General features: G+C 43.4%; 1 protein-coding gene across 4 annotated transcripts in view; it reads right to left on the minus strand.

Moving 5' to 3' along the window:
* Positions 879-25918, minus strand: part of CRADD (CASP2 and RIPK1 domain containing adaptor with death domain) — a 222812-nt gene continuing 197772 nt past the window's right edge. The window contains exons 3-5 of one of the 4 annotated variants that reach the window (XM_021092769.1): positions 11109-11294; positions 5041-5143; positions 879-2343 (exon numbers count right to left, since the gene is read on the minus strand). In XM_021092769.1, coding sequence (XP_020948428.1) covers positions 5043-5143; positions 11109-11294 — 287 coding nt within the window. In that variant the 3' untranslated portion in view covers positions 879-2343; positions 5041-5042. Of the gene's footprint in view, positions 2386-5040; positions 5144-9528; positions 10693-11108; positions 11295-25918 lie in introns of those variants that run through there. The other 3 variants (XM_021092768.1, XM_021092773.1, XM_021092771.1) reach the window with 3 other exon arrangements.

Here is a 25918-nt window from a genome sequence, read left to right on the forward strand (position 1 = left end):
GTTATAATCAACCAAGTGTGTGCCAGGCATTGAACGAGGCATTCTGTAGAAGCTGCCTCATTTAATCCTCAGGTAGGTACTATTTTTAGTGCTCTTTGAGATGAGAAAATTGAGGCCCAAAGAGCTTAAATAACTTGCCATGTCATAGAGATACCAAGTGCTGGAGTCCACATTCACACCCAGAAGTTCTGCAAGGTGAACCCAAGGGCATCTGATGACAACGACATAAAAATTAAATATACATATGAAAAAGAATGATAAAATTACTTATGTAATAAGGGAGTACAATTAGAGGATAGGATAGTGGCTATTTCCCCCATTTAATACTTTCCACTTTTTCAATAGTGTCTGTGGAATGTACTAGTTTTAATTTAAATTATTATTAACATAAGAATTCTCATGCTGGGGCACTTCTCTCTGATGGATTTAAAAAAAAAAAAAGTGCATATACCACCTCTCAGGTATAGCTGCCTAAAGAACTGACCTGTTTGTCCTCACCTGGGATTTTAAGAGCAAGCATCTACCTGCCCTCTTAATGGTGCCCTTCGTCTCCATCAATGATAAATTTTCAAAACATTGGGTTTTTTCTTTTAATTTTTTTCCTTTAACTTTTTTCTTCTCTTCTTCCTTTTTTTTTTCCTTCCTCACTTTGTGTTTAAAGAAATACAAATGAGTGGGCTTGTATCAGCTTCTCCTTAGAATATGCGTATTGCAAGCTCTGGTGGGCCCCTCAAATTCCAACGGTGTGATGGATGTCCTGGATTTGAAGAGTTCTGGGAAGAGTCACAGAAGGTTGGGTTGTTTTGTTTGTTTTCTTAACTGTAGACTATTTTGCTCTGAGCAGTAAGAAAACCCTAACCTCACCACACCCAACCTTCCAAGCCAATTTCTAAGATGTTCCTCTAAGAAATTAGTGAAGTTCCTATGAAGAACAGTAAGAAAATCTCTTCCTATGTAAAGTGTCTAATTTTCTGGATTCCACTGGAAGAACCATCTCTCCCCCCCCGCCGTAAATAACTTCTGATTTCTTTGCCCTGAGCCTTGGACAGGTTTTGATATTTTCTGATCAAATTTGCATGAGATGTATAATATCAGATGTAATTAAGTCTCCTCGATGCTCTCTCAACCACAACCCATCTTACTTTTCCAGCTTCATAGAGATCTCGCTGATATCTCCAACTCACTTACCATGTCTACACCATGAAACCCACTGGTTTCACAGTTGGTTACACAGCTCATTCTGAAAAGGGTGGACCTTGAGACTTTGTGTCAGGTGATTGCTATGCTGGCCGAGGCTGCTACACATAGCCAAAGACCAGAAGCCAATCCAATAAAGGCCAGACCTAAGGAAACGGGGAGGCGGCCTGAGCTGAGGACACAACCCAGTTGAGAAACTCCATACTAAATGGTACACTCAAGTCCAATCATCTTGAATGCAAGACACAGATTCTAACCACAGCACAGAAGCAAGAGGAGGAAAACTGGAAAGAGACAGAAACAGAGAGAAGCCTGAGCAGGGAAGACTCACTAAGCAAAGAACAATGGTTTCTCCTATGAAGAGGAGACCAGACTTTGGTAACTGGGGCTTCCATGGTCTCCCACATCGGTTTCCAGTTGTCTGTAAGGTCTGAGCATGTAGCTGGTATAATGGTTTTCTTTGCTAACTCACCGCACACCAGTATTTCTATCAAAATCCCCAATCTCTTGAGGTTCCCTCAAGGGTATCACTGCTTTTGCTTTGGGGTTTATTTTTTTGGAAAAAGCTCAACACCTTGTCTAAAAATGAATTCAGAATCTTCTCTCCTCAACTTTCTCTTTCATCGTCCACGTCTACTTTTGATATCACCATCCCAGATCTTCCATTTCTCCCAAGACCTTACCAGTCTGTCGAAGTCATTTGCCAGATCTCTCAATACAGCTTCAAGATCCTGGGCTTGGTAAGTACCCCTCTTACATATCACTACTCTACCACACTGCACTCTTGGCAGACATCACTAACTGATCACTGCACTTTCCCACTTACCAAAGCAAGGCTAAAAGCAGTAACAGCTCTGGCCCTTGAATGTTTATTTTATATAGAAGATATTGTGCTAAGCATTTTGCATGCCTTATTTCTCACAGAAACCTGGGAAAAGATACTATTGGGGTTTTTTGTGTTTCTGGTTTTTGTTTTTGTTTTTTCATTGTACAGGGGAGAAAACTGAGGCTCAGATGCAAGGAGAAATACCTGGCTCCTCCCTTCCTCCAGTCCTCCAGTCTTTCTCTGTGGCCTCCAAGTGATGGAATCTAGCTGGCAGCGGTTGGCAGGACAGCCAGGGAAATGAAGTTTGCAGGAGTCAGCTCCTTGCAGTGCAGAGCAAATCGGAAGAAAGTCAGAGATTGGATCTGAGACCAAACAGAATGACTGATGAGAACCTTTTCTGATTTCACAGCCCAAAGGAATGTGTCCTGACTCTGATAGCCCTTGGTCCAGAAATTTCCTTCCACCCTGAACATGGTCATTATATTTGCTTATGTATATGATGTATATTTGTGCGTCCTTTCTCCTTTGATCTATAGGCTCTAACAGCCTCTTGGATAAGATACAAATGTGAATTGTCACTCCTGTCAAAATGGCGAGTCCCATGCTTTGCTCAATGAATCATTTGTTTGTTTCTTTGTTTACTTTTTAGGGCCGCACCCACGCATATGGAGGTTCCCAAACTAGGGCTCGAATCGGAGCTACAGCTGCCAGCCTACACCACAGTTCACAGCAACACCAGATCCTTAACCCCCTGAGAGAGGTTACTAGTCAGATTCGTTTCCACTGCACCACAACGGGAACTCCTCAATGAATCATTACTGAATGAGGAATGATGTATGTTCAATGCTTGCGCTTCTTCAGACTGGAGTATATATCACTGTGTGGGGGGTACGCCAAGCTACAAGACAGACACCTCACATTTTCTTGGGAGTCAATTTCACAGTGTGGTAAGCAACTGTAAACACAGTTTTTAAATGCAACCCCCAAAATGAAATCAAACAAAATTTACATGGTTTTCTTTAAGATATATTACTTCAAAATCTACTGAGTTCTCTATGTATTCATTTTTTAATTCTTTTTTTTTTTTTTTTTTTTTTTCCCTAGCAAGTGTCGACTGAGCCTTTTCTACATGCCTGGCACTGTGTAGCCAGACATGATTCCTGCCTTCAGGGATCTTACGGTCTAGTGTTAAATTCTGTGAAAGACCAACAGCAAATGTTTTAGGCTTCTTGGACCAAACATTCCTTGCTGCATTATTCAGCTCTGCCTTGTGATATGAAAACAGCCACAGACCATACCCAAATAAATGAGTGCTGGTATGTTCCAGTAAAACTTCACTACAAAAACAGGCAGCAGGCAGGGTTCAGCCAGTAGGTCGTAGTTTGCTAATCCTGGTCTAGTCGGAAAAACAAATATTAAATAATTGAGGATGATGCATTGTTAGAGAATAATCTAAGATGCTCCATGGGGAAAGCTAGGGTAAGCCACTGAGTCCAGGAGCGGGATCAGCTTTGTGCATGTGCAAGCAGGGCCCACTCAGAGGGAACATCGTCCTTGCTTTAATGCTCCATTGTCAGCATCTTGAAATTCTTAATGATGTTCTATTTGAACTTGTGAAGTCAGAAGGGACAATGGAGTGTGGGTGTGAGCTGAGCTTTTGGGCCAGGTGTTAGTGCATTCATGTAGGGCCTCAAGCACACAGGCCTGGCAGCGGGCAGCACCAAGCAGCTGGCCTGGCCATCTGTCGAGCATGCGCACATCTGGGGCTGTTCAGAGCCCCGTGGGGCAATGAGGGGCAGCCCTGCCTGGGACCTGGACCCAGAATGGTTGATGGTGGCAGCAGCAGTAGCAGATACAGTGGTAGTGGCAGCAGTGGCAGCTGTGGGAGAGGGGAGGGGTTCCAAGGACAGTGTTGGGATGCATGGTGGGAGATTGGCTTACCTAACTGTCCCCAGAGCTTGTCCCTGTGGCATCTGCATAAATATTAACTCTCAAATCTGAGGACCAGGACTCTCAAGGTAGTAAAGCTTGTCAGTAAATTATTATGAATTTAGGGTGTACACACTGACACTGCAATAAAGCATACCAGGGACTTCCTAAAATTCTTCAAAGAATTTAGAATTTCTGGTTTTGAAAACGTGGCAGTTTTGCAAGCCAGATACCCTTGGGCTGAGAAATGAAATGTAAAGATGGTTCCATTCAAAAGAACCATCTTTATACAAAGTTTCAGATAAACCAGCAATTAACAAGGAAGACAATATTTAAATGAATGTTCTTACATTTAAAGACATAGTCATAGAATGTATAAGCAGGCATTTTGAATCATATGAAAATCATGAAGCCACTCTGGGTTTCTTATTGACTTTCACAAGTTGCAGGAATTGTCAGAGAAAATCCTAATATTAAATTTGTGTGAAAAAACATATAATTAACTGATTTAAATAATACAAATGCTATTTAATAGTATTTATTTAATTATTCCTAAATAATATAAATTCACATATTAAATTCAGAATTACATGAAACTGATGTGTATGAAGAGTTATTTGTAGAAAATAGTCCAAGGAATTATCATCTCTAGATGTTCTAAAATTTAAATTTCAAAGTAATTTATCAGACGTGTATCCCAGTGTTGTCATAAACGATAAAACTCTCTTATCTGCCCTGGTAACAATTGCATTAGTAGATTTTAATTGTTAAAATTAAATTTATCAAGAAGTATTTGTAATCTTGTATTTACCAACAGCAAATGACATTGCTTTCAATTATATCAATTGAAAATTAAGTTACTCAAAGTACAAGTTTTTATGACCTCATGAATGAATGAATATGTAGGAAAGCAAACCAGAAAAAAACTTTGGTATCACAGGAACAGTATTATTTATTGTATTACATAAAATTATGACATCGAAAATATGTCTTGCCATTCCAATTTGTGTTGTTACTCATATAGCATCATTCCTCACTATATTTTATCAATAATAAAGTATTTAAAAAGGAAAAGCTTAATATCTTACCTTTAACTGCCTTTTTTTTTCCCCTGCTCTTTGAACAAGGGGTCTGTATTTTCCTTTTTCCAAGTGTGCAGCTGGTGCTGCCCAGGACGCCAGCCGTGCTTTCCTGAGGAAATAAGTGGAAAAGTCCAAATGAAAGGGAGCGCTTGTCACGCTGCAAGTGGGAGTTCTCCGAGTGTGGTCCCCGCGCCAGCCGCATCGGCATTACCTGGGAGCTTGTTAGAGTGGCAGTTCCCAGGCCCTGCCTCAGAAACTCAGGGGTGGACCCCAGCCATCCGATTTTCCGCCCTTCCCCCGTGGTCCTGATGACTCTCCAACGTGAGAGTCACGGCTGCCGGGGGCCCGACAGAGAAACAGTGTATGTGTTGGCAGGTGGGGGAGGAGGCAGGACCAGGTTCTGAGCACAGGAGGGAAAAGTGGGCTTTTTTTTTTTTTTTCTGTCTTTTCTAGGGCCACTCCTGCGGCATATGGAGATTCCCAGGCTAAGGGTCTAATCGGAGTTGTAGCCACTGGCCTACGCCACAGCCACAGCCACAGCAACACAAGATCCGAGCTGCGTCTGCAACCTACACCACAGCTCACGGCAATGCCAGATCCTTAACCCAATGAGCGAGGCCAGGGATTGAACCCTCAACCTCATGGTTCCAGTTGGATTCCCTAACCACTTAGCCACGACGGAAACTCCGAAAAGTGAGGCTTTTAAGCAGGAGTCAAAAGCACAAGTCCTTACAGGTCCCAAGGCCCTCAGGGGCCAGCACCTCCCACCCCCAGCCCTTCCCGACCTTGTCTCCTGCTCTCCGTCTCAGGCACCCTGATGTCCTCTGACTTGCCAGGCAGTCTCCTCGGCACCACTCACCTCCTCTTAAAAGGCTTTTACCCCAGAGCCTGCTTGCACTCTTTGGATGTCTGCTCAAACGTTACCTTCCCTGCCGTCCTGTTCGAAATTGTCCCCCCAGTGCCCCCACACACACCTTGATCCCCCCTTCCCTGATTTATCTTTCTCCACCGTCCATACCAACACCTGGTCTATTCTTTCACTTGCTCATTCGGCGGGTTACCTATCTTCCCCCATTGCCCCCGGGAATGTTACTACCATGAATGTAATAGTTTTGCTCTGTTTCGTTTCCTGCCATCTTCACAGGGTCCCGAAAGTATCTGGCAGAGAGGGAACACTCCATAAATATTTATTGAATGAACAAATAAAGAGGCGCCACTTCAAAGAACCATGCGACTATAATTCGCAAGAAAGGGGTTCTTGTAACCTGGTTAGTAAAGTTGCCAGCAGTCGCTCTTAACTTGAAGTCGGGTTTGGCCAGTGAGGTAGAGACTCTGGGAGGGGAAAATCCATGTGCTCCCCGCCTCACTTCCTCGCTTGCATTGGTTGGGGCCACAGGACCATTCTGCCAAATGGGCTGTGAGCGGGAGAGGCGTATGTCAGGCCAGACCATGGCAGGTGATGGAAGCATCTTCTCCACTTCCTCCATCTCATTTGGCTGTGACCGTGGATGCTTGCGTGGAGCCACAAGGTCAGTGCACATTGGAAACGTCCTTAGGCTTTTTGTGAGGGAGAAATAAACCTTTGTTGTGATATATGACTGAGGTTTCAGGGCTAATTTGCTACGACACCGTAGCCTTGCCTCGCCTGATTACTAGAGCCATTCTCAACAAGCTGAGATAGAAATTTCAAAAACGTTGTCTTCTGAGAAATTCTACTCTGAGGAATAAGTATTTGGTAGCTTTTTTTCTTGTCTTTTTTTTAGGGTCTCACCCACGGCATATGGAGGTTCCCAGGCTAGGGCTTACACCACAGCCACAGCCATGCCAGATCTGAGCTGCGTCTGCGACCTACACCACAGCACAGGGCAATGCTGGATCCTTAACCCACTGAGTGAGGCCAGGATTGAACCTGCATCCTCATGGATGCTAGTCAGATTCCTTTCTGCTGAACCACAATGGGAACTCCGTATTTGGTAGCTTTAAGGAAGATTCTGTACCTTGTTCACAAGTATAAGTATACAAAAATGCCACCTGCACAATGTCCCAGTTGTGAAAGACATGAACACATAATAGTGTAGAGACAGGAGGGAGACTCTCTCAATATAGGTTATGGATCAGTCTGTCTGGGTTGGAGTCTCAGCTTTCCCACTACTGACCTCGAGCAAGCTAATCAGCCCCTCTGGGCTTGAATTTCCTCTTATGTAAATACGGATAATATTAGCTACTTCAACGATCGTTGGAGGATTGGATAAAGCAAGGGAAACAAAGTACTTGGTTCCCTGTGCTTGACATAAATTCATTAAAGCTTCACAGCAACTTCATGGGCTAGATACTTTTTTTATCCCCATTTTATAGATGATGCACCAGATGCACAGAGAGGTTAAGTAACTTACCCAAGGTCACACAGCTTGTAAGTAATGGGGCTGGAATTTGACCCCTGCCAACTGACTGGGAGTTAGGGAGACTGGAGGCAAATCTCCCTAATCAGCTGACTTTGAAACAACAATTTAACTTTTTGGCAGTCATTGTTTCTTTAAATTAGGGAAACAGTAATATGAATAATAATCATAATAATACTACAACATCAGGCAGTTGTTGAGGGCCAGATGGGCTAGTGTATAGGAGTACCTCCTGCATGCCTGGCCCACAGAAGATGCTCGTGAGTCTTCGTTACTGTTGTGATGCCAACGTCCTGAGTGGACACAGTTTGAGCAGGTGCCTAGAACAGAGTCGTAACACAGGGGGCCGCTCTCCTCTGCTCCCCACTGGAGTTTATGGGGAGACCTACTCCCCAGTTCTGATCTTACACAGCTAAGGTAAAGGTGCAGCCCGGGTGACCAGAGGCAGCCCCTTGTCCCTTCCGCAGGTACATGTGTGATGGAGGGCTCCTAGGCAGGGTCCCCACTGTCCCACCACTGCCACCACCACCACCATGACAGCTTCTAAGAAGGCCCACCTCTCTCATTCCCCAGAAGCCTGCCAAGATTTTTCTCTCTTTGGATGAGGCCCATCTGGCCACCCTTCTGCAGATCAGAGGACAAGGGTGCTAATAACTCAGGAAGTTTCTGCTGTCCGCACACACGTCCTGCTCCTCACCACTTTCACCCCAAAGCAAAAGAAGCTACTGATTTTCTGAATCATCATCAGCAACCGAAAAGTTTCATAGAGTCGTGGTTCCATTTTATTGTTCAGATTCCAATTCTTTGAAAATCTACCACCTTTTAACAACAGTAAGGTGGGTGTGGGTGTGGTGTGTGGTGGGGACAGGTCTTAGGGTTGGATATAGTCTTAGGTTTGGTTTCAACCTGCCTCCAGGGTAATAGTGACCTAGATGCTGCCACCACAGCTTAAGGACTCCTATCTCCCTAGTGGTCACTGTGGTCAGCCAAGGAAGTGGCACATCCCATGGAAATGCCCCCCGTGGAAGACTCCTAATTACCAGCATTTTAAATCCGTCAGAGATGTTCCTGTTTTCCTCTCTCTCCACAGGACTTGCTCTTTCTCTTTCTTTCTTTCTCCCCCGCTTTCTTTCTTTTTTTTTTTTTTAGGGCCACATCCATGGCATATGGACATTCCCAGGATAGGGGTCGAATTGGAAAGCCACCAGCCTACAGCCCCTGGCCTTCACCACAGCCACAGCAATGCCAGATCCAAGTCGTGTCTGCAACCTACACCACAGCTCAGGGCAATGCAGGATCCCCGATCCACTGAGTGAAGCCAGGGATTGAACCTGCATCCTCATGGATACAAGTTGGATTCCTTTCTGTTGTGCCGTGATGGAAACTCCCTATTTCTCTTTCTTGAGATTTTTTTTTTTTCTCCATGACGGGAACTCCCTATTTTTCTTTCTTGAGATGTTTCTTCTCCTTCTCTCTGCCTATCTCCCTTTCTTCCCGATCTTTCTCTCTCCCACTTTCTGGCAACCCTCCCCTCCCCTGTCTTCCTCTTCTCCTAAAAGCTGTGATCTTTCATACATGTTGAATCTGTGTTGATATTTCCCATTATTAACTTAACAACTAGGTTGATTTATCTCTTCAAATAGAAGTGACCACATTTAACAAATACAAACACACAGTGCCAGACAAATTTGAATTTTCAATAAACTTAAACCAAAAAAATTGTTGCTTTTCTGAAATTTAAATTTATGTGGGTGTCTGATATTGTATTTGGCAGCCCTACCCCCAACTAACTCTGTCTCAGTGTGGGCCTTGAATAACGTTTGCCCGATGAGTCAGTGGCTTTTAGAAATGAAAAGATGTCCGGAGTTGCCATTATGGCTCAGTGGGTTCAGAAACCAACTAATATCCACGAGGATGCAGGTTCCATCCCTGGCCTCACACAATGGGTTAACAATCTGGCATTGCCACATGCTGCAGTGTCGGTCACAGACACGACTCTGATCCAGTGTTGCTGTGGATGTGGTGTAGGCTGGCAGCTGTAGCTTCAATTGAACCCCTAGCCCAGGAACTTCCATATGCCACGGGTATGGCCTTAAAAAAAAAAAAAAAAAAGCAAAGAGAGAGAGAAAGAAATGAAAAGATGTCCTATAACCACTCCATGATAAACTCTAATTCTATTACTATTTTAAAAAGATGAGGAACCAATATTCCCTGAACCCTTACACTCCAGACAGCAGAGTTTGGGGTCTCTTGTTTTTATATGTTGCTTCTATCTTCAAGGAGCTTTTCTTTGAAGGCAGGTGGCCTTCTTAGGGCATTCCCAAGCCTGGCAACCCCTGGGCACCCCAGACCTTGGAGAGGCTGTACCTCCCAGAGCAGAAGGTCCCAGGTGATCAAATTTCAACAGGAATGTCAGGCCTCTGAGGGAAAAGGTTACTGGGGCGGGGGGGTGGATGGTGAATTACAGTATTTTACTTTCCTTCTCACATCTTTGCCTCTTGTTTGCTACATCTTCTCAGCAATGGGGTCACAATGGTGCAGGGTAGGGGGCTGACAAAACACACTCCGCCTTTCTCATGCTCTTTTGGCTCTATTTAGGAGTGAAGCTTGTAAGGGAGGGAGTGACAGCGAGCCTCCCCAGATGACGCTGAGGTCGGTCCCTGCTGACAGTTAATACCTAGTTAATACCTGGCCTCCAGGCCTGATGGCCTTCCTGGCTGCTGGTGTCTAAATAAACACAGCCAGCGAGGAAAGGTCACAGAGCTGCATGAAGTCAGCAGGGCCTGACCTTCCAAAAGGCGTGACCACTTCCCGTCCACACTGAGAATCTTTTTAAATGCCTCCAGAAGCTGCTGGGCTCCAAAGGCCAGGGCGCGCGGCTCCCCTTCCCCGAGGTGCTGACCCGGGCCCGCAGGCAGGCGCGGCCGTTGCCGAGCAGCTCGGTCCAGGCCGGGCTTTCTGCTCTCCCTGCTGGAGGCCCGCCATCCTTATTGAGTGTATTTCCAAGAAAGCAGTTGACAGGCTTGGCAGCGCTATTCCTGGAAATGTTCAATAGGCCATCTTCTGGCAGGGGCTGCTGCTGACGGATGGGTCGGTCGGAAGGGGAGACCACGTGCTCAGGCCATCTCACCCGGCCTGTTCCCAGGTGCCGCCAAGCAACAGCCGTCCCCACACACCATGGGCTGTCAGCTGGCGGGGGCTGCGGGCCTCTGCGGAACTCAATTTCTTCCTGGCAGGGCGGCTGCCAGCGGGCTTGCTGCTGAATGAAGACAGGCGCCCCGTGACTATAAATTATACTGCACATCAGCTCTGGTGGATGCATGGCATGTCCCGCAGGAAACGCTGCAGGGGACACTTGGCCACTGCCAAAGGGCATTCTAGACAGTGGCTCTAACTCTTGTGGCAGCCAGGGGAGAGAGGCCAAGCCTGGCAGTGGGCAGAGGACCGCCGGCAACTCCTGAAGGTTGGAGTTTCCCTGTGATGCGGGGCACGGGAGGGACCACGGCTTCTCAGCCACTGTGCCATTGACATTTGGGGCTGGATACTTCCTGGGGGAGCCCACTGTGCACCACGGGATGCTTCGCAGCATCCTCGGCCTCCGCGCCCACTGGATGCCAGAGGCACCTCCACCTGTGCCCCGCCCCACCCCCCCCAGTTGTGACAACCCCAAAATACCTCTAGACACGGCCAAATGTCCCCTGGAAGGCAAAGTCGCCCTTAGTTGAGAACCACTGGTGTAGAAGAAAGGACAAGGGGGCCTTCTGAGGTGGCACCAGTGACAGAATCTCAGAATCTGGCCTCCAGGTGAGCTGTGGGATGCCAGGCAAGTCACAGAATCCTCAGGCCTCCGTTTTCTTATCTCTAAAATGGAAAGAAAGAAAAAAACAAGTCAGGGAGTGTGGAGAGCAATCGAAGTAATGCATGGTTTGCACTTTGAGAGGTACTAAAGCATCACAGAAGACAGTGTCACAGCAGATTATCTGATGCTTGAATCCTTCCCTACCTCAAAGGCTCGGCTCCCTTTGAAGGAGAAAACAGCTGAATATTTATAAAATTCCCACGACTCTTAAATTAAAACAAACAAATGCTTTCGAAAGCTTTTCTCTTTACTATTTTTTTCTTCTGTATTCAAACAAGATTAAGTATGCTATGACTGCCTGAGGTTAACATGAGATTGCCTTTCTTGAAAGAGGTTTTGTATCTTTCTATCTTTTTTTTTTTTTTTGCTATTTCTTTGGGCCACTCCCGCGGCATATGGAGGTTCCCAGGCTAGGGGTCGAATCAGAGCTGTAGCCACTGGCCTATGCCAGAGCCACAGCAACGCGGGATCCAAGCCTCGTCTGCAACCTACACCACAGCTCACGGCAATGCCGGATCCTTAACCCACTGAGATGAGGCAGGGACCGAACCCGCAACCTCATGGTTCCTAGTCAGATTCATTAACCACTGCGCCACGACGGGAACTCCTTATCTTTTTTTTTTAAATCAACCCAGTAAGAATTGCATCCCTCCAGGGAAAGAACAGAAAGTAAGAATGGGGAGGGTCTCTCTATTTTCTTCATAAAATTAGTATCTCTTTTCTTTATAATTTGTAATGAAAACTGTTAACTGAAACGCCACAGCCCTATAGAAAGACACTGTTGCTTTAAATGAGCTTTGAGGTTATATAATTCTCTGGCTGACTTCATCCAGCCCGCTTTCAAGGAACTGTAAAGAAATCTTTAAAAGCTACTATTTCTCTTATTCACACTGGCAGAAAAACACAAAGGAAATGGGTAACCTGAGCAACCTCAGTGGTTAAAAAACAAAGACCTGAGTCCTTGAGGACAGGGCTGTGTATGCTTCCCTCCACCCCCTGACAAGTCTTGGGGTCTTTGTCAAGCTCCAGGCGGCAGTGGCCCTTCCCTTGGGACTGTGTTTATTGGACGATCCAAGGCCACATTTGCTTTGGGAAACAGGACACTGTGATTAATCAAAGAAAAAAAAAAAAAAACAGCTCCTTTTTCACAATGAGCCCATCGAAGGGCTTTTCTAGGAAAAACCCCCATCAAGCTGTTCCTTCTATTTCCCTAAAGGCGAACAGCCAAAGGAAGGAGTTGGAGGGGTGTGTGAGGAGGTATCCATGGAAGTTATTCCCAAATAGTCCCTTCCTAGAAAAAGACTTCATTGTTCTAAGCAGCTCAAAGCACTGGACGTCAGCTAACAGCAGGGGCCCCATGGGCGAAAGCAAGTGTCCTCTTTCTGAGGCATCTCTGTCCCTGCACAGACCCAGGATCTCACCTACAGAATTATTCTGATCAGATAGGGTTCCCAGAAGGGACCTGGGGAAGTGAGACTCTATGAACCAAACTAACGGAGATGATTCAGAAAAGGCGGCCAGTCGGCACTGTTGTAAAACCCCCTTGCACATGCCACCTCGTTAGAAGCCAACAGTGTAATTCTGGTTCAGTGGTTCCCTCTTCTCTGTGCGGAATACATTCCAAGACTCCCCAGGGGATGCCTGAAACCATGGCTAGTACTATATATATATATATACTATAGATAACTACATTTCTTCCAGACATAAATACCTAGGATAAAGTTTCATTTACAAATTAAGCATGGTTAACTCCCAGCATCACTACTCTTGTGCTTTGGGGCCATTATTAAGTAAAATAAAGGTTACTTGTCACTCAGTGGGTTATGGACCTGGCATTTCAAAAAATGGTTACTTGAACACAAGCACTGCGATACTATGACAGTGATCTGGTAACTCAGATACCTACCAAGCGACGAAAGGTGGGATGTGCTAGACAAATGCATCCTGGGTAGGAGGAGCTGGACAACATGAGGTTTCATCGTGTGACTCAAAATGGTGTGTGATTTAAAGTTCACGAATTGTTTATTTCTGGGATTTTCCATTTACTATTTCCTGACTGAGGTTAACTGTCAGGTAACTAAAACCATGGAAAGCAAAACTGTGGATAAAGGAGGCAACTACGGCAGGTAAAGACAGGTAGGTCTGGGACAAGGGTGAGGAGGGTAAGGCATCACCTCTGGTGTAAAATTTAAGGTATTGAATAAACCCATCCATCAAATAAATAATATAAATAACATTTGAATTCAATACTTTAAAAAATCAAAATTAATGTCAGAAATTCATGATGCACAGGATTCCTGTTGTGGCTCAGCAGGTTACGAATCCGACTATACCGATGAGGATGCAGATTCGATCCTTGGGCTCACTCAGTGGGTTAAGAATCCAGCGTTTCCATGAGCTGTGGTATAGGTTGCAAACGCAGCTCAAAGCTTGCGTGGCTGTGGCTGTGGCGTGGGCCGGCAGCTGCAGCTCTGATTCGACCCCTAGCCTGGGAACTGACACATGCAGAGGTGTAACCACAAAAAGCAAAAAAAAAAAAAAATCATGATAAACAGAATATCAAAATTTAAAGACAGAGTCTGGTTTCACAAGCATAGTGTGCCCCCAATAACCAGCCCTTGACTTCAAATGGACTCTCAGGTCTTGGTGAAGCAGAGTAACCAAAAAAGCCAGGATTCAGAGTCAGAAACAGAAGAGCAGCTTGTGGCTATGTGGCTTTCAGCATATTCCCAGCCTCTCTGAGTTCTGGTTCTTGCTTGTAAAGTGGCCTCACAGGGGGGGTTAGGACCAGATAAGATCTTGTTCACAAGAGCAGTTGATAAACTCACCTAAGGCATCCTTGGAATGCACAGCAGAAAGCATAATAATAAGAATAATACTGGGAATTGTAAAAGGTGATATGGGACATTCTCGTAGAGGGAAGGAGAGAAAAGGCGGGAGAAAGAGAAGGCAGAAGATGACACAGGCTGTGTGCTGGGAGAGGGAGGGGCCCGGAGTCTGGATTCTCTGCTCAGCTATTTACAAGTTTCAGGGTCTCAACCCACTTTCCAAACTCTCTGAGCCTCCGTTTTCTCATTCTTAAAATGGGGACATTAATGGATTGAATATGAAATAATGTGTGTACAGCATCCAGTATGGTCTGGCACAGCTAGTGTTAACTCCTTTCTCTCTCTCTCACACACACTCACACACACTCACACACACTCGCATACTTACACTCACACCCGACTTCTCCCGTGAAGAGAAGAGGTAAGAAGGAAAGAAACAGGTCAGGCAGGAAGAATATAAACCAAGAGTGGAGGAGGTAAGAGAAGAGAACGGAGAGGGGAAAAAGAGAGAGAGGAAAGGAAGGAGGAAAGAAAGGAAGAGAAGAGAGTGGGGACACTCGGTCGTGTGCTGAGCCGAGAGCTCGCACAGGCGAGTCAGTTCAACTTTTCTTGGGAAGCGTTCATGGAAAGAATCAAGCTCAACAATATATTTAAGATTTATCTGTGATGATATGCGTAGTTCTCATTCATTTTACGTGCTGTAGAACATTCATTTTACTTGCCTAGAATATGCCTCTTTTTTTTTTTTCTTTTTTTTTAGGGCCACACCCGCAGCATCTGGAGGTTCCCAGGCGAAGGGTCCAATGGGAGCTGTAGCTGCCGGTCTACACCACAGCTCACGGTAACACGGGATCCTTAACCCACTGAGTGAGGCCTGGGATCAAACCTGCAACCTCACGGTTCGTAGTCAGATTCGTTCCTGCTGCGCCACGACAGGAACTCCCATGCCTCCATTTATACATTCCCTCTCGCTAGGAGGCACATCCAAGTTGTTCTGATTGTGTTAGGAATGTTTCATTTCATAAGTTGGGTGGAAGCAATGGAGAAGCTCAGTGCGTTGGTCTTTTTTTTTTTCTTCTATGTCTGAAACAGTTGAACTCATCTAAAACTCCTACTGATCAAAATTCTAGGCCGTGCCCTTCAGTTCAAAGGCAGGTGGGCTATGTGGGCATGGATGAAGCACGTCCACATCCATAGGAGGAGTCTGAGTAGAGCAGACACATTGCAGGCGTCTGCCCAGAAGGCGCTCTGCCCCACAGTGGGGAGAGTGCCCTGAGTGGCTCTGCCTGTCCTGGTGGAGCAGATGTCAAGCCTCACTGACGCACAGGCGTTCAGTCTCCCAGACCAGACCCCACCGCCTGAGACCTTGCCCTGCCTGGAAGCCACAGGGTAGGCACGGCAGGCAGTTCCAGACCCAGTGCTGGGACTTTGTGGAAGTCTCAGATGAGAAAGGCTTCAAGGAAAATAGTTTTCTCCATGAAGAGCTGAGCTCCTCTGAATCAAATCTCTATACCTTTCCTGACGGAACAAAAAGGAAAAGTGTTTGTAAGCTTGAGGGGCTGACAGCTGCAGTTGGTCTCCTAGAAGTCAGTCCATGCATTTGCTTCCTAAGGAAATGGAGAAATAAGAAGTGCTAAGAATCCGAAAGAATCAGTCTTCTGGAAACACTATTTGCCTTTGGGATGTCTTGCTCCTCCCCTCCTCTCCCCTAATAGATTTGTTTCTTAGAGACTGTTTGCTTTGGCTATAATAAAAATTGGTCTGCACTCCCGAGCAGCCACCTGCCATTGGGTGATTGCCTTCCCTCAGGTAGCTGGGAGGGCTGAATCCTGGCCTCCAAAAGACAGCCTGTTACATGGACAATCCACCACACCATGGCGTGGCGCTGGGATCTAGGGCAGGGGCTAGAGTAAGGCAAGCGAGGTTCTCACCTTGGACACAAAGATTAAGGGGACAACCAAAAGCTCAGAAGTTGAGATAAATATTATTTGAACACAATACTTTTTAAAAATCAAAATTAATGAAAAAAAAACCATGATTAAAAAACCAGTGTTTCAAGTAAAGACAGGGTCTATGCAGAATTAAAGGAACAATAAAGAGTTTTACAGAGAAGTAAAAGCTAAAAGAGGTCATCACCACTAAACCAGCCTTACAAAAAATGAAAAAGAAGAGGCCACAACTAGAAATGAGAAAACTATGAAAGGAAAAATCTCACTGGTAAAGGCAAACAATAAGAAAAGGTAGTGGCTCAATCACTTCTAAAGCTAGTAGTAAGGTTAAAGGAAAAAAAATAATAAAATTATCTATATTTACAATAGGTTAAGAAACATACATGTTAAACTTGTAAAATACGAAAAAAAAAAAAAAAAAAACCCGTAAAACACGCCAGGAGGGTTAAAAGTCAAAATATATGACTGTTAAAATGTGTTTGAGCTTAAGAGATCATCAACTTAAAACACACACACACACACACACACACCACACATCCACACACACACACACACACACACACACACACACACCCCTACCTCGTGGTAACCACAAACTAAAAACCTGTAATAGATGCATAACAAGTAAAGAAAAATGAATCAAAACTAACGATAGTCATCAAACCACAAAGAAAGAGGAAGTTCCCTTGTGGCGCAGCAGGTTAAGGATTCAGCATTGCTGCAGCTGTGGCATGGGTTGCAACTGCAGTGTGGGTTTGATCCCTTGTCCGGGAACTTCCACATGGCACAGATGTGAAAAAACAAAAAACAAAAAAACGCCATAAGGGAAGAGAGCAAGAGAAGAAACAAACACTATGAAAAAAATGACCAAAATGGCAATAAGTACATACCTATCAATAATTACCTTAAATGTAAATGGATTAAAAGCTCCAATTAAAAGACACAGTGTGGCTGAATGGATTAAAAAAAAAAAACCAAGATCACATATATATTGTTATGAGAGACTCACTTCAGATGACACAGACTGAAGTGAGGGGGTGGGAAAAGATATTCCATGCAAACGGATATGAAAATAAAGCTGGGGTAGCAATACTTACATCATATAAAACAGATTTTTAAACAAAGAATATAAAGAGAGACAAAGAAATGTATTACAAAATAATGAAGGGATCAATCCAACAAGATATAACACATAATATTTGTGCACCCAACATAGGAACACCTAAATACATAAAGCAAATATTACCAGACATAAAGGGAAAAATTGATAGTAACACAATAATAGCAGGGGACTTTAACACCCCACTTACAATAATGGACTGATCATCCATAAATTTAAGAAGACTGAAATCATATTATGTGCCTTTCCTGACCACAATGACATGAGCCTAGAAATTAATTATAAGATAAAAACTGGAAAAAACATAAATAGTAGTTTTAGCTATATCATTTAACTAAGCTCACTGAACAAATCAGAGTTCAAAAATACCTTGAGATGAATGAAAATGGAGACATATTACAAACTCTATAGGATGCAGTAAAAACAGTCATAAGAGGGAAGTTTATAGCAATACAGTCCTGTCTCCAGAAACAAGATAAATCTCAAATAAAAAAACCTAACCTTATACCTAATGCAACTAAAGAAAGAAAAATAAACAAAACTCTAAGTTAATAGAAAGAAAGAAATATTAAAGATCAGAGGAGAAAAAAATGAAATAGAGAATTAAAATTTTTTTAATATCACTGAAACTCAGAGCTGGTTCTTTGAAAAGATATAAAAACTTGGTAAAACTCAGCTAGACTTATTAAGAAAAAAAGAGAGAGGGCCTAGCCAATAAAATCAGAAGTGAGAAAGGAATTACAACTGATACCGCATAAATAGAGGATCATAGAGATAACTATGAACAATTATACTCTAACAATTGGAGAATCTAGAAGAAATGTGTAAATTCCTAGAAACATACAACCCTCCAAGTCTGAATCAGAAAGAAAAATCCTGATCATAGCAATTACCAGTAATGAAATGGAATCAGTAATTTTCAAAACCTCCAACAAAAGCCCAGTACCAGATGGCTTCACAGATGACAGGAAGGAATACTCATCACGATACTAACAAGGAAGTTTTCACAGGTGAATTCTACCAAACATTTAAGTAACGGTTAACACCCATCCTCCTAAAACTATTTCAAAAATTTATAGAGAAAAGAATGTTTCCAAACTTACTACAAGGCCAGCATCACCCTGATACAAAACCGTATCAAGACATCACAGGAGGAGAAAAAAAAAAAAAGAGAGAGAGAGAGAGAAAATTACAGGTCAATATCACTGATGAATATGGAAGCAAAAATTCTCAACAAAATATTAGCAAACAGAATTCATTTAAAACTATCATAAAAGGATTATACATCATGATCAAGTGGAACTTCCCCAGGGATACAAGGATGGCTCAATATCTGCAAGCCAAACAATGTGATACACTATATTAACAAAACAAAGGATAAATGTCATACAATCACCTCAACAGATGCAGAAAAAGTTTTTGATGAAACTTTTAATGAAGTGTGTAGAGATGGAAATATACCTCAACATAATAAAGACTATATATGAAAAATCCACAGCCAACATCATACTCAATGGTAAAAAACTGAAAGTATTTCCTCTAAGATCAGAAACAAGATGCCCAGTCCCAGAATTTCCATTGTGGCTCAGTGGGTTAAGAACCTGACTAGCCTCCATGATGCTGTGGGTTGGATCTCTGACCTCACCCAGTAGGTTAAGGATCCAGTGTTGTAGCAAACTGTGGCATAGGTCACAGATGTGGCTTGGATCCCGCATTGTTGTTGCTGTGGCATAGGCTGGCAGCTGCAGCTCTGATTTGACTCCTAGCCTGGGAACTTCCATATGCCACAGGCATGGCCATAAAAAATAAAAGAAAAAAAAAAGTGTCCACACTCACAACTTTTATTCACACTAGTATTGGAAATTTTAGCCATTGAAATCAAGGAAAAAAAAGAAATAAAAGGCATCTAAGTTAGGTAAAACTGTCACTGTTTACAGATGACTGTTACTTTATATAGAAAACCATAAAGACCACCAAAAAGCAGTCAGAACTAATAAATGAATTCAGTGAAGTTTCAGGATACAAAATTAATACAAAGAAATCTGTTGCATTTCTATACATTAATAATGAACTATCAGAGAGAAATTAAGAAAACAATCCCATTTACAATTGCATCATAAAGAATAATAGGAGTAAGTCTAACCAAGGAGGTGAAAGACCTGTAGTCAGAAAAGTATAAGACATTGATAAAAGAAATTGAAGACAACACAAATAAATGAAAAGTTATACCTTCCTCATGGATTGGAAGAATTAATATTGTTAAGTCCCCATACCACCCAAGGGAATCTATAGATATAATGCATCTCTAGTGAAATACTAGTGGCATTTTTATGAAACTAGAACTAATAATTCTAAAATTTGTATGGAACCACTAAAGATCCTCAATAGCCAAAGCAATCTTAAGAAAGAATATAGCTGGAGGTTATATGCTCCTGATTTAAAACTATACTTCAAGGCTACAGTAATCAAAAAAGTATGGCATTGGTACAAAAAAAAGACATATATCAATGAAACAGAATTGACTGCCCAGAAATAAGCCCATGCTAATATGGTCAATAAATATACGATAAAGGAGGTGAGAATATACAATGTTGAAGATAGCCTCTTCAATACATGATGCTGGGAAAACTGGATAGTTATATGCAAAAGAATAAAACTGGACCACTTTCTTACACCATATACAAAAATAAACTGAAAATAGATTAAAGACTTAAATGTAATGTAAGATCTGAAACCATAAAACTTCCAGAAGAAAACGTAGGCAGTACACTCTTTAATGTAGGTCTTAGCAATCTTTTTTGAGTTTGTCACCTCAAGCAAGGAAACAAAAAGTAAACAAATAGGACCACATCAAACTAAAAAGTTTTTACACAGCAAAGGAACCCATCCACAAACAAAGGCAGCCTCCTGAATGGGAGAGGCTGCTTGCAAATGACAAATCCAATAAGAGGTTAATATACAAAATTATAAAGAAATACAACTCAATACAAAAAACACAAATAATCTGATTTAAAAATGGGCAGAGGACCTAAATAGCTATTTTTCCAAAGAAGACATACAAATGGCCAACAGACACATGAAAAGATGCTTACTGTTAGCAATCATCAAAGAAATGCACATCAAAACCAAAGTGAGGTATCACCATACAACTATCAGAATGGCTAACATCAAAAAGACAACAAATAACAAGTGTTGACAATGATATGGAGAAAAATGAACCCTTATGTACTGTTGGTGGGACTGTAAACTGGTATAGCCACTGTGGAAAACAATATGGAGGATCCTCAAAAAGTTAAAAATAGAACTACCATAGGATGCAGCAATTTCACATCAGGGTATTTTTCCCAAAGAAAACAGAAACATAATTTGAAAAGATACATGCACCCCCAAAATTTATTACAGCATTTTTTACAATAGCCAAAATGTATAAACAACACAAGTGTCCATCAATAGGTGAATGGTTAAAGAAGTTGTGTGACACATATACACAATGGAATATTACTCATCCGTTAAAAAGAATGAAATCTTGACATTGTAACAACATGGATGGATCTAGAGGGTATTAGCTAAATGAAATAAGTCAGACAGAAAAAAGCAATTACCACGTGACCTCAGTTGTATGTGGAATGTAAAAAACAAGTGAGCAAAAAAAATGAAAACAAACTCATAAATACAGAGAACAAGTGGGTGGTTCCCAGAGGGGTGGAGGATGGAGGGTGGAAGAAAGAGGTGAAGGGAATTAAGAGGTACAAACTTTCAGGTTATAAAATAAATGCTATGAGGATGTACAGCATAAAAAATATGGTCAATAATACTGCAATAACTTTATACAGGAAAAGATGGTTAACAGATTTACAGCGGTGATTATTTTGTAATGTATTTAAATGTCAAGGTATTTTGCTGCACACCTAAAATTAACATAATATTGTATATCAACTATATTTCAATTAAATAAATCAAATTTTAAAGATAACTTAAAATGCAGGTAGTCTAATTCTAGAACTCACCTCCTTAGCAATTACCCTATAAAGATATTGTGTCTTCCCACTTAATAAAGCTTCTATTAAAAATAAATAAAATTTTAAAATGCAGGGTTTTTGTTTTTGTTTTGTCTTTTTGCCATTTCTTGGGCCACTCCCATGGCATATGGAGGTTCCCAGGCTAGGGGTCGAATCGGAGCTGTAGCCACCAGCCTACGCCAGAGCCACAGCAACGCCAGATCTGAGCAGCGTCTGCGACCCACACCACAGCTCATGGCTACGCCGGATCCTTAACCCACTGAGCAAGGCCAGGGATCGAACCTGCAAGCTCATGGTTCCTAGTCAGATTCGTTAACTACTGAGCCACGACGGGAACTCCTAAAATGCAATATTTTTAAAAAATCAAAATTGATGCAAAAAATCCATGATGAAGAAAATAATAACATTTCACATAAATATAGGCTCAGTGAGGAAGCTCCTGAGTTGAATGCAATTGGGAAGTGCTAGGATCAGTCTTTCCTTTGCAAACCCTGGTACCATCACAGCAGGTTAGGGAAGAAAATGTTTCCTCACCCCAGAAACCTGAATCTACCCCTCAGCAGGATGGCAGGCTCCAATCTCTAGACACAACCCACACCCCAGCCATGGACCCAGGCACAGCTCCGGGCCTCCTCCTCCCTCCAAGCTGCTCCACCTCCTGCTGCTCCCCTTCTGGGAAAATTCAGCCTCCTCCATCCACAGATCTACAAACATGTTTAACCCTACACTGCACATACCACGTGTAATCATGCAGTAACTATTTACTCCAGAGTCCCCGATGGACTGCTGGAGGACATCATCGCTAGCTTGGTTTTTTGATTTTTGTTTCTGTTTTTGTTTGTTTGTTTGTTTTCCCAATTAACTACTTGCTAACATTTTAAAAATTGGGAGATCCTCAACAAAAAATCCAAATTTCTGGTCTATGCTTAAAAATCCAAATTTCCAGCTTGTCTTAAAAAATCCAAATGTTTGACAACTGATAACAAAAACAATAATGATAATAATTCCCATGACTGAGACTATACTAAATGCTGAGCGCGGTGCTCAGTACTTTGCAGGTTCTTCGTCTTTCAACAGTTGTAGCAGTTCTGTACTTCCTCTCCCCATTTTACAGATGATGAATCTGAGGCTCACAATACTTAAATAACCTGTCCCAGATCACACAGCTAATTCGCAGCCCGACCAGATTCAAACCAGGCGAGTTTGACTCTAAAGCTTGAGCTCTCATTTTTCTGTGTCTCCCACCATCCTGGGGGCCTGGACTAAATTGCTGTTTTCCAGAAGTGTTCCAAGAAGCCTCAAAGGCCCTGGGTAAGTATTATGGGAGGGCTCCCTCCTGCTCCAAGAGGAAGCTGGCTCAACCCCCAGGGCCCCTGCTTCTATCAAAGGAGTTCCTCAAAAAAAAAAAAAAAAAAAAACCCACAAAACTGTTTTCTATATTGAAGTATTGTTCAAGAATTCTTTGGGGGAAAAAAATTCCACTGCTCAGAAACAAAAACAAAACGAAGCCCCAAACCCAAATGATCTCCTCTTTATCTCTTCTCCACGTATTTCCTGCATCAGCAGGAAAACATCTTCCTTTTCCCACTCCCAACCTACTGGACGTCTCACCATGTCGTTGAATCATTTTGGTTCTGCCTTTGAGCATCTAGGTGCTTGCTGGGCCGCCTCTCATACCTGGTGAGCAGCCAAGTGTCCAGAGACTCGGGAGCTACAGAGCCAAGGACCTTTCCTGCAGACCTGCTGAGGACAGACAGAGACAGTCTGAACCTGTGCTGCGGCCAACACAGAGGGGGCCGATGATGGCGAGGTGAATGCAGCTGAAGCTAAAGCCCACTAGCCTGGCAGAGAGCCTGTCCCCTGCCTCCTCTAGGGTGTGGTCAAAAATGGGTCCGGTCATGGCTGTCTGTGAATTAAGGGTACTCTTTATGGAGTGTCAGCACAGTGGCCTCAAAGACGGTTTAGGGTACTGGGAAGAGCCCAGCAAGGAACCAGAGCCGAGCTCTGTCACTATTTGGCACCTTATGACCTTGGACATACATAAAGCGAGCACTGCTTCTCTCTACATGCCTCACCAAGAGTCCTAGAGACACAGTATGACTACTTTAAAAAGCATAACCACATGAGAATGGATATTGGGTTTTAATCACATGTATATGGTCTGACAAGAAAACCAAGAAAAAGTGGGAGTTTCCAGACCCTCTTTGAAGACAGGATACTGGAGCTGGCCTTGCCAGTGGGACCTCAGCCTTGGATTCAAGGGCCATCTGGCAGTAAATCTCAAAATACAACCCATCCGGGAGTTCCTATTGTGGCTTAGTAGGCAACGAACCCAACTAGTATCCAGGAGGACGCGGGTTCGATTCCTGGCCTTGCTCAGTGGGTTAAGGATCCAGCATTGCTGTGAGCTGTAGTATAGGTTGAGGTCACGGCTTGGATCCCACGTTGCTGTGGCTGTGGTGTAGGCCAGCAGCTACAGCTCCAATTGACTGCTAGTCTGGAAACCTCCACATGCCACAGGTGCGACCCTAAGAGCCCCCCACCCCCCCAAAATACAACCCAGATTTCTCTCCTGAGATTCCAACCGGTTTCCTACTCTGATCGAACAGCTCCACTTGGATGGCCTGCACACTCCCCCAGCAATTCCCAAAACGGAACTCATCCACCTCGCTCTGAAAAACTGCTTCCCCAGCAGTGTTGCAGCTCAGGAGCTGGCATTCTCATTCATACCTCCCAGAAACTGGGAGCCATCCTCGACTGCTTCCCTGTCTCATTTCTCATGTTTAATCGATGCCAAGATTCTGTAGATTCCATCCACTCCTTTAGAAGCTCTTGAATCTCTCCAGTCTCTCCAGCTCTAACGGTGGAGCCGGACTAGGCCACGCCCACAGGGCCTGGAGGATCGTAATTGCCACCTGCTGCTATACTGCTTCCGGTCTTGTCCCCCATCCTGAGTCTCATGCTCCAAATCGCCAAACAGATCTTTCTGAGCACATAACCACAGAGCGATCATCTTTCTAAAACACGGGTATGATCATCTTATCCCCACGCTTAAATCTCTTTGATGGTTTCCAGTTTTCTTAGGGTAAGATCTTAACAAGCTTGCAAGGTTAGTCCCTGCCCATCTCTCCAGCCATCTCTGCTCCCAATACTCCAGCTGAACTGCATCTCTTTCAGTTCCCCAAACGCATCCTGCTCTCACGTCCATCCCTTTGCACATGTTCCTCCATCTGCTGAGAATATACCCCCGTGATGGTTAATTTTATGTGTCCACTTAACTGGCAAAACATTCTGGGTGTGTCTGTGAGGGTGCTTCTAGAGGAGATTATCATTTGAATCAGGAGACTGAGTAAAGATGTCCCGCTCCAGCGCAGGTAGGCACCTTCCAATGCGTTGAGGGTTTGAACAGAACATAAAGGTGAGGGAGGGTGAATTTGCTGTCTGCTTGATCGGGGGCATCTGTCTTTGGACTGGGACTTACACCACTGGCTCCCCGGGGTCTCAGGCCTGTGGACTCAGACTGAATTACACTATTGGCTTTCCTGGTCCACCTTGCAGACCAAAGACCATGGGGTTTCTACGCCTCCATAGCTGCATGGGCCAGTTCTTCTAATAAATCCCCTCTGATATGTACCACTGTATACCTCTTTTTGGTTCTCTTTCTCTGGAGAACCCTGACTGGTCTACCCCCATCAACTCATATTCATCCTTTGGGTCTGATCTTAGGGGATCACTTTCTCTGGGATGCTTTCAATGACCGTCCAGGACTGGGGTAGATGCCCCTTTATGGCATTTCCATAAGCCCCTCATCCCACATTCACTTTAGCTCTTACCATAATGAACATGTTATAACTCCTTGTTAACTGCTTTTCCCAGCAGGCTCCAAACTCCATGAAATTTAGCATGCATTCTGTCTACATTTGTGTCCTCTGTTCCTAAGTCATAGCTGATGCACCTAGCATGGGCTCAATAAATTTTATTCTTCTGACCAAAGTGATCAGACTACCAAAAGTATGAGTTACCTTTTAGCAGAAATATTAACAATTACTAGCGAGAAAGGGTATGCTTGCTAAGGAAAACGTTTCAATCAGAAATTCAAGTCAGATTGAGCTCTAACAATACCAAGAACTGACTATTAACACCTCGGCAATTTGAGAACATCTCTGTTTCTTGGAAGTTCACATATTTGGGGGTTTATGGAAGTCATAAACAAAATCTCTTTCTATGTATTTGAGTTTCTGAGTTTCAGTTCATTTCTTCCTGCCAGACTGACATGGCTTCAAATCCTTGTTTTAGGGTCTCTGTATTTTGCTGTGATCTATACCCTCCACTCATTAATGGCCCCGGTGTTGAACTCTCTTCCTGAGGACAGTGTCTGAAAAAGAGCGCTTCTTAAAATTGTATCCATGCCCGGTGTCAAGAAGTAGAAGTGTGGGGCTTTCATTTTCCATGTTTCGTCAACATTTTAACTTTCCTTTTCCCCAAAGTTTTTAAACTATGGGCAATTAGTCAAGCTCTTCTAATTACTGTCTTTCCCCACACATTTTTCTTTCATTTTCAAATATGAATAAAACCTAGATTCAAAAGGTGCTGGGCCCTCCCTGGTGTGAGGCTACAGAAAGTGCAAAGACCTGGACGCAGGTCTTAACTCTATCATTTAGAGGCTTGGAACCTTAGACCAGTTACCTAACTCTCTGAACATCAGCTTTT

Source organism: Sus scrofa, chromosome 5 (assembly GCF_000003025.6).
Source record: "Sus scrofa isolate TJ Tabasco breed Duroc chromosome 5, Sscrofa11.1, whole genome shotgun sequence".
Classification (NCBI taxonomy): Eukaryota; Metazoa; Chordata; class Mammalia; order Artiodactyla; family Suidae; genus Sus; species Sus scrofa.